The following is a 9,366-nucleotide window of genomic DNA, read 5'->3' on the forward strand; positions in this document are numbered from 1 at the left end:
TCAGAGGAAGCTCAAAACATCCTGCCAGAGCTTCCTGAAAATAGCATCGCTAGACTTACACAGTCCCTGCCTGTTCCTTCTCCTCAGATATCTAGACCAAGCTTAGGGCCCTTCCAGATGGTCCAGATGGCCAAAATCTCTTTTTGCTTAGTTCTCCGTGATTATAAAAGACTGGGTTCCTGAGCACCTCATCTTCTCCATTTAAGTCTCTCATCTCAGTATGGGCAAATATTTTCAAACTGAACAGTTGAGAAGAAATCATGGCAGAAACCTTAAAGGGCCTCCTATCCCCAGGCTGGACTAGCTTTCATTTACACTTAACCATGGTCATACCCTTACCATTTATTCCTCCTCCCCTCACCCCCATGCCCTTTTTCCACTGGACTCGTCCCAGGCTCAGAGTTCAGGCCAAAGGGAACAGAACTACCAGATGATCACCCAGTTGAGAAAGAGCCAGCTCTGGTAAAACTGATGTCTGCAAAGTTCTTTCATTTCCTGGTGCTTGAAAATCCTTTGTCCTGCCAAGGATTAAGCTTGGTATTTATTTCAGTTTCTGACCTTACTCCTATTTCTTTTCAACTTCATCTCTCATACCCCATCTTTCCTGAATCTCCTTTAACTAATTATTATCCCCCTTCTCCCACCATATGTTGTTACATCATAAGATGTCACTTGTTTACAAGGTATAGAGCAGAAAGCAGAAGAGATTTCTAGACTCGAGCAAACGACTCTATACTTTCAGGTATCCTGATAAAGGCAGGAAATACTTTTGAAGAAGTCTTCTTGATGCCCCTTAATTCAAACTGTGTGCAGTATTCTGACCAGGGAGGGAAACCACTTCCCCGCTAGCAGAACAGGCAGGAGATCATACAACACAAACTCTGGACGAGTGTTTTCAGTTCTTGGGCCATGTGAAGTCAAACTTGGGCCCTTTCCTTCCCCCTCAAGCATCAAGAGCTCATATATTATCATGTAGAGTTTATTTAGCCCTGTGGTGTAATGGCAGAGGAACTAGCATGGGGGGGGCTTCCCCAGACACCTCAATCATTCCAAGTATCACTTACCAGGTGAGAAAAGTCAAGATATTAGATCAGATCCTAAAGACCCTAGTTGCTCTGATATCCTAAGGATCTAGGGCACAGACTGCGTGGATGGCTGCACAGAACCCTGGGGATGATCTCTGTGAGTTTACAGGATGGTGAACAGCTTAGCTGGGTGGAATCTCACTATTAGGTGGATCCTGGGCTGGCTCGAAGGAGGCTCCTCCACTCTTGTCCCCTCCAGGGAAGGTGACTGTGGCGTATGTCACAGGCTTGGAGCAGATCTCAGCCTTAGCAGGCAGAGGGGGCAAACAGGATGGGGCTGGGGGTGGGTGTTTCCCTGACAGGGAATCAAGAGGAAGGTTGGTGTAGGTGTTATTGTCAAAGGAAGGTGGCGAGTCAAGCCTAACATATGGTACATCCGATGGCAAGTCAGCAGCCAGTCCAGAGTCACTGATGTGGTGGACCACTGAGGAGGGGGCCTGTAACAAAAGCAGGCAAATCAGGCAAAGAGAAAATGCCTCCCTCTGCCCCAGTTCCCTTAGATGGGAAGCCTAGGACCAGACTGGATCTGTCTCTTCAATCCTGAGTATGTCAGTGGGCAAGAAGGCTTCACTTTGAAGATTTTCATGCCCCGAGTTTCTCTACAAATCTGGGAAGGTGGATAGCAAGGTGGGAAGGTAGGAGACCATTGTTGCCAAGTTTACAGCGTTTGGGAAGAGGGTTTGGACCTCTACTGGGTCACAGTCTTTTCTCCACCTCATCATCCTGGGACTTCTCAGTGATTGTGGCAGAGGGAGGGTCTGGGGAATTTGGCTGGGGGCCTGCGGAGATCTCTTACCGAGCCTGAGACTCCACTGCTCTGAAATCGTCCACAAGCAGAAAGCCTGTTCCCTGGCAGGACAGAGGACAGAAGCACAGTCTGCTTCTTGTGCTGACTCAGTGCCCGCCTCACGCCCTTCAGAAACTTTGGAAACCTCTGTCCTAGCCTCCACCTTCCCCACTCCCACCAGCAAAGTTTTCCCCTTCCATCTCCCCAGCCCCCACCCCCAGCCAGCCCTAACTCTCCCCCCACCCACTTACTGCTTCCACAGCTCCCCTCAACCTGCCTCAACACTCAATCCATCTCCCGAAATCCCCCACCTCCTCCAGTCACCTGTCCCCAGTCCCACTGTCTCACCCTCTCCAATTCCTGTTTCTCCCCAGGCCGCCTCCCACTGAATCTCTTTGCTCTCCTCTACCCCTCAGCCATGGGAATTCTAGGGTCTGGGGACCCTTACTGAAGCACATCTGTAGGGGGAGCAGACCTAGATTCTCAGCCTTGAATTCAAGACTGGCTGATACAGGACCAGGGGGCCATTCTGAGATAGGCAGGTGGACAGCTACGTACCTTTCCTTTTGGCCATCACAGCAAACAGCACCACCGCCAGCACCAGCAGGCCCAGCAGGAGCACAGCACCCCAAATCAAGGGTCTGCTGAGAGACACAAAGGAGTAGGTGAGCTTAGCCCTGAGCCTGGCACGGAGCTGCTTGCCAGGAATCCTAGAGAAGTGGCACAGAGGTGCAGTTCTTGGTGAGCCACGGTTGGAGAAAGATTTTTGGAATGGAATGAGGAGGACAGACTCAGGCAGGGCAGAGAGAGACACTATCAGGGTATCCTGGCTGGAGATCTGGGATGAAGGGGTCAGTGCTGAACTGGGAGGGAAGTATGTCTGTCTGTCTGTCTGTCTGCCTGGTCAGAAATTCCCCAGGAGTGGAAAGAATCATAAAGTTTCTTTTCAGTTTAGTCTGGGGCTCTAAACAAGCCATATCTTCACCACCACCCCTTCCCAGCTACCCAAATAACAGTTCTTGTCAGTACCTCTTCTTATCTCGGCTGGGATCCAAAGGGCTGGCACTGCCTACAGGATCTGAAGAGGAGATGTCAGCCAGACTCCCGACCTGATGGGTCTCCTCGTCCTCCTCTTTCAGGCCAGGAGCTGAGTCAGAAGGAAATACTTAATGAGAACATACCCATTGTGGGCAGGGTTCAAGGGCCTATTGAGATCTGAGGGACTGGGGGAGTAGAGCTGAGGAAGGAGAAGTCCCAAGTAAGGAACACAAAGAAGCGGTGCTTGGGATATTCCTTAGGGGCCTCTCATTCTGGAGGTCAGGGAATGGCCTCTTTATGTCTTTATCTGGTTGTGAATATGCTCACTTTCCCCTTTACCACCAGCTCAACCCTCCCCCCCTGCATTTCTTCTCCACCTGCTCCCCCTGTACCCAGGCTGCTCAGACTATGCAGAAACCCTACTGGGTAATCTGTGCCCACCTCCCTACCCAACCTCACTCATCTCATTGGAGACCTTGCTCCTGGCTCTCATCACTTGTTCTCCAAAGGGGCCTCAGCCCAGCCTGCTAGACCTCTCCACATACCTGCAACCCTGTGACCGCCCCTGCAGGCTGGCTGAGCCCCACCCCAAGCTCTGCGCTCAGGAGCTAAGGAACTTAGGGTCAGCCCTGATGTGACACAATGCCAACTGATCCTTGCTGAGAGCCTTGCTTGGACCCTGAGACTTAGTTTTGTGACAAGGTTTCTGTCATCCCAACAACATGCTTAACTTCTGTCTGTGGGACTCAGGGTTGGTTTCTCTGGGCCTGAGGATCTGCCTTGGGAACCCGGGCAGTCCTTCTAGACCCTCTGAGAGGAGAGTCTTGCCATGTTCTCAGAGATTCACCATTCCCACTACCCAACCCATTCCAATCCAGGAACTGGAGACGCTATGGCCCCAATATTGCTGCATATGTCCTGATCTCCTGGAGTTTTTTAAATCACCCACATCCTCCCTAGATACTGTGCTCTACCTGCCTGCCTGAACATCCATTCTCTACAGCTGTTGGGGTCCTCAGGACCTGCCCCACTTCAGGCACCTGTCTCCCTGCCACCTATTCCCAGTGCATTGTCTTGTCACAGCTTGCCATTTAGGGAGTTGTAATCTTGAGTTACTAAACCTTAGTGTCAAGGAAGAAGGAGAACAAAGGATGACTAGGGTTAACAGAAGTATATTTATAATATAAATAATAATTGTGGACTCAAGAGGGATTCTAATGAGAGCTTAGTCCATCCTCGTAATTAAAAGATGGAGAAAAAACTGAGAGAAGGAAAAATGCCTTTCTTAATTTCATTATTTTGGGCATTTGGCACAAATTACTTGAAAAAGGAAGACCTGAAAATGAAAACAATGTCAGCATCCACAAGTGCAAGGTAGGACAGTTTCTGCTTCCTCAGGTAGCTGACCGCGTTCCCGACAGAGCACTTCTTTTTTTTACAATATCCTATGTTTATGGGAAAAATTTACTACTTTAAAATGTACTTTCAATAAATACTTAGACATGAGAAAGTTATAGCCTGTGAAAATGAAACCTGTGAACATAGTTTCTATACTGAAAATAGGGTTGAGAATATTAACTGTTCTCAACCCTATAATATTAACTGTTGCTGACACTATTTTCTGTTTGTAAAACTGAATGAGTTGAAGGAATTCAGGCATTGAATGTACCCTGCCTGTAGGTGAGGCACATACTAGATGCTCAGTGAAGACCTATAAAATTAAATAAGATATAAATTCAATAGTTTTTAAGCCATCAGACTTGTTATTACAGCAATAAAAACCTGGAAGATGTAAAAAACTTAATTCCAGTTGATATGTCTGAATTAAAACTTTGTTTAAAACATTTCTAAGCAAAATAATAGCATCAAGTATGTTGAAAATGCTGGACAAGGAGGCCAAGGCCCTGAGTGGGGAAAGAGAATTTGCCTTCCTGTGGGGAGACCCACTTGTGCGGGAGGGGAAAGGGGACTGCTGTGTGGCTGGTTTATCTCAGACTTCTCACCCAGTTTGGTTTCCGTTCCCTGCAGAGCTGTCAAAAGGATATCTGCTCCCAATTCCTCCCCCACAAGGGCCCCTACCCACCGAGGACCCAAGAGCAGCTGGTGGGGCAGGAAGGCAGGTTAGAGCAGTGGTGGCCAGGCTGAGATAACTCACCTGCAGGGAGCACATCCAGACTGATTCTGTGCACAGTCTGGGGCCCTGAGATTCCCTCTACCACGCAGCCGTACTCTCCGGCATCCTCCTCCTGTAGGGTAGCCATCTCCACCTGGAGCAGGCCACCCCCCAGGTCAGTGAGAAATATGCGGCTGCTGGCTGGGGCCCTGCGATCCACAGCTGACGACACCAAGGGCTGGCATCCCTCTGGCAGGAACCGGCACCACACCTTTCGAGCCTTGACATCCTGGAGTCGGTAGTGGCACTGCACCAGGATGGAGCTCCCCACAGGCGCCTGCAGCACCTCAGGGAGGCTGCCAGCCGAGCCCTGGCCTAGGGAAGGAAAGTTGCAGGGATGTTGGACAGGGCACCTCCTGGCCCACCCACTGCATAGGGGCACAGGGATCTAGAGGTCAACCTTGTGGGCCTACATGTTATTGTTGCCATGGTAATGCCCGTTATTCCTGGGCGTGGAGCGGGGTATGTGGGGACCCAGAGTGCAGCTCCTTCTGAAGCTTACCTGCTAGTCCCAGGAACAGCAGCAGGAGCAGGTTGGGGCCCATGGCTGGGCAGGGAGATGTCAGCTCTGGGGCTTGCCTGGGCACTGACACAGCATTCCCCTGGGGGCAGGAAACTTTTGCCTCAGACGGTCACGTGGGGTTCTCAGTGACCATGGGCTGGGAAGCAGGCACTGGTGGGCCCCTCCATGGGTGGGGAGAAGGAGCTCTTCCAAGCCCTGGTTGGTTCAGTGCTCAGGAACAATCCCTGAGGGTAAGAATGGGCAAGGTAGGGTGAGAAGACCCAAGGAAAAACAGAAGGCTGGGAGCCTGCCCACCCCTAAGGAATGAAGAGGGGGGGGAGGATTGTGACAACCAGAGAGCATTAGAGAAAGGGGGAAGATGGTCCTCAGGGTATTCCAAATATAGAATCCGATGAGGCAGAGCTGTGAAGGAGGGAAGTATAGTGTCCTTCTCATGGCCCGAGGCCATCTTGATTTTAAATTCTGTGTGAGTGCCCCACCCAAGTTCTCAGGAGATCCTCCAGGAAGCCCCACCTTGACCGTGCGCCCTGGGCTGGCCTGTCTTCATTCCCTCAGATGCGCGCTCCCTAGACACTTTGAGTGTGGACCACGTGCTCCAGTTCTAGGATTTGCGTTATTGCTTTGATAATTAGTTGGATATTGAACCTCATGTATTCATCTCATCTTCATAGCTTTTCTCTCTCAGTTTCCATCTTTTTGTTCTGATTCCTAGAAGATATCTTCATCTTTTTCTTCCATCCCTTCTCTCCTTGTCCTTCAGATGTTTATCCCTTAGTGCTTTTAATTTACAAGACTTGTTATTCTCCAAGCATTTCTTATTTATAGCATATTATTTTTGTTTCATGAATGCATTATCCTCTTTGTTAGGAGACAGTTCTCTATGAACATTTTCGGGCCTTCCCAGGAAAGGGCACTCACCAAGCTTTGTTCCAGGGCGATTGAAGAGCAAACATGCCTTGGGAGTTAGAGACAGTGTGTCAGCTCCAGAGAGATTTGCTTCCATCCTTCCCCTCCGTCCCTGGAGAAGATTAGTTCATGTTCCAGAGTGAAGACCTCTCTGTCTCTCTCTCTGTCTCTGTCTCTGTCTCTCTCTCTCTCTCTCTCTCTCCAGAGAGGAAGAAGGGCCAACATGCAGATGTTCTATATAAGCTCCAAGTCTCATAATTTGGGGTTCCTGTCCTATGACACAAACCCACTCCCTGCACAGGGACCATCTGGCCCTCATTCACGTCACCTTGTGCAGAACTGGGGTTTGGGGATCCTACATGGAATGTGAGTAATAAACCTGCTGACACTGGGGGAGTACCAGTGCTCAGAGAGACAGGAGCAGTCAAGGTGGGGATGGCTGGGAGGACACACTGCTCTGACCTAGATGGTCACACCTGGAAAGGGGCATGAAAAAGCCAGCCTCCCTCCCTCCTCTGTCCTCTTTTCTCTCCTCCTCCCCTCTCTCTTCCTCTCTCCTTTCTCCAGGAGCAAGGGAGTTGAGAATGGGAAACTGGGAGCAGGAGCCCGAGAAAGCCGGCTTCTGCGTTAAGCTGAGCCTCATGGACATGGTGATGGGGTGACCAGCTGTCCCTGTTTACCTGACACTGGGGGTCTTTCCAGGAGACAGGACCTTCAGTGCTAACACTGGCAGAGTCTCCGGCTAACTGGACAGATGGGTCTCCCCAGTGAGTGATATGGAAGTACGTATATCTGTCCTGCCAGCATGTATCAAGCTTTCTTTGATTTCCTTACAAGAAAATTATTTTCACACTAACAAGCCATGTGGGAGCATTGTGTGAGGAGGAGACCTCTCTTCAATATTTACTGAGTGCCTAAAACAGATATGGTAGGTGCTGGGTGCCTAGGACAGAGGTGGCCAGGATCCAGGGAGGTGTCCTATCATTGGGTATTAGAGAAGAGGAAGGAAGCCAGCGCTTATCCAGGACCTACTATGTGCCAGACATCTGGCCAGGACTTTAATATTATTCCTTTCAATCGCATAAAAACCCACCAAAGTAGAGTTGTTTTGTTTTGGTTTGCTGTTGGGTTTTTTGTTTGTTTTTACATGCGAGGACCCTGAGGCTCAGAGGAGTTAAGGAATTTGCTTAAGTTTTCTTAGTAGGAGGCAAACTTGAAATTGGAAAACCCCTTCTGTTCAGTGTGCACTCCAGAGAGTCCAAGGAAGGGGATCCCGGTGGCGATCTGAATCCCAGGGTAGATGTCTCTGACATGGCAGAGCAGGCAGGAGAAAAGGCTGAGTTCCCAAGGGGAGGAAAGTTCCGGCGGCACTCCACCACCAGGCACATCCTGGAGCCTCCCCTTCCATCTCTTCACTCTCGGTGCCCAGACCGGGCGGGAGCGAGGGAGGTGCAGGGGGCTCAGTTTGGGCTCTTCTCAGCCTTGGCTCCTAGACTGTGCCTGTGTCTGCAGGAAGGAGACGACTGCCCCAGGACCCGATGGGGGAGTTTCATGTGCCGCTGAGTCAGGGACACCAGGGAAACACAGACTGGACCAGAGTCCTGGAGCTGGGGACAGAGACGGCAGAGCAGCCTAAGCAGGGAGTGGGTGAGGCAGGGCTGGGGCAGGACTGCAATTAGGGGAGTGATGTGTTGACATGAGGCTGGAACACAGGACTGCATCAGGGGCTCCTTCCCAGTGATTCAAAACCCCAGATACCCACACCCAGCTTAGGGGGCAACGCAGCCCAGTGTGGCCATGGCCACAGGGGCTCCTGGGCTTCCACCTCCCTGAGGCCCAGGACAGAGAACTTGAGGATGTGGCCAACTTGCTTCCTCCTCTTCGGGGCAACCCACTCTCAGGGTAGTGTCCATCCCATTCTCCTCACTCCACCTCAGGTGGCGTGTGTGTGTTGAAGAGAGAGAGAAGGTTCCCTGAGCTGCCTGGCACTCTTCCCCCCTTGCTTCCTCAAAGCGTTTCTCAAACGGTTCCTTCTGACTGCTCTTCAGAATTGCATCATCCCCCGCGCCTTCTGCACTCCCCGTACTCCTAACCATCTGACTGACTGAGTTACTCTGTTTGTCTGCTCTCTTCCCACTAGAACATGGCTCTGTGTGGGCAGAAATCTTTGCTTGTTTTGTTCACTGTTATGTCCCCAATGCCTAGACTAGTACCTGGCACGGAAAATATTTATTGAATAAATATACAAATAAATGAGTAGGATTGAGCTAGAGGGAAGGACATCTTGAACGCCAAGTGAAAGTAGGATTTCCAGGCTCTACGAGGGACTTTGGGTAAATCCTTTCCCTTTTGAGTCGCAGTTTCCCTTCCACAGGATAAGGGGCTTGCACCAGTAGTCCCCAGCTCTGGTTCGCTGCACTCTGCAACCCAGTCCCTTGCCATTTCTCCGGAGGCGGAGTAACATGATAAAAGCAAACCTCTAGGTTTGCTAGAGGTTTGAGTCAGCTGGGAATTGGATGGACTTGAGGGGAGTGGAGGGAGGAAGGGGGCCTGGGGCAGGGGGCCCAGCAGTAATCCTAGGAAACTGATGGACAGGAGGCAGGAGGAGGAGAGGAGAGGATGCTAGAGAAATTCCACAGGAGGAGGCAGGGCTTGGTAATCAGATCTCTGGGAGGGAGAGAGAAGAATAAAAAGATTGGCCAGTTTGGAGCCTGTGGGAATGGAGGGACATGATATCCTAAAACCCTAGGCCCCAAGGAGCCAGACCTTTTATCTTTTCCTCATCTGAATTCACTCTCCTAGCCCTGTAGCAAAAGAGACCTTCATGACGCCCTAAACCATCAGTTAAGCATGA

The 9,366-nt window shown here is 50.6% G+C and overlaps 1 protein-coding gene across 2 annotated transcripts; it reads right to left on the reverse strand.

Annotated features, from left to right (window-relative positions):
• Positions 1-1,149: 1,149 nt before the first annotated feature.
• On the reverse strand, positions 1,150-5,659 carry TREML1 (triggering receptor expressed on myeloid cells like 1). 2 transcript variants are annotated; one of them, XM_060164183.1, is made up of 6 exons: positions 5,586-5,659; positions 5,066-5,398; positions 2,902-3,004; positions 2,431-2,516; positions 1,882-1,934; positions 1,150-1,522 (listed from the first exon to the last, which is right to left on the reverse strand). In XM_060164183.1, the coding sequence occupies exons 1-6, from the start codon at positions 5,626-5,628 to the stop codon at positions 1,208-1,210; spliced, it is 933 nt and encodes a 310-aa protein (XP_060020166.1). In that variant the 5' UTR covers positions 5,629-5,659; the 3' UTR covers positions 1,150-1,207. The 2 variants fall into 2 exon arrangements, with proteins under 2 accessions (XP_060020166.1, XP_060020167.1); XM_060164184.1 differs by lacking the exon at positions 5,066-5,398 and having other exon boundaries at positions 5,586-5,628.
• Between the last annotated feature and the right edge of the window lie 3,707 nt (positions 5,660-9,366).

This window comes from Lagenorhynchus albirostris, chromosome 10 (assembly GCF_949774975.1).
Source record: "Lagenorhynchus albirostris chromosome 10, mLagAlb1.1, whole genome shotgun sequence".
In the NCBI taxonomy this organism is placed as follows: domain Eukaryota; kingdom Metazoa; phylum Chordata; class Mammalia; order Artiodactyla; family Delphinidae; genus Lagenorhynchus; species Lagenorhynchus albirostris.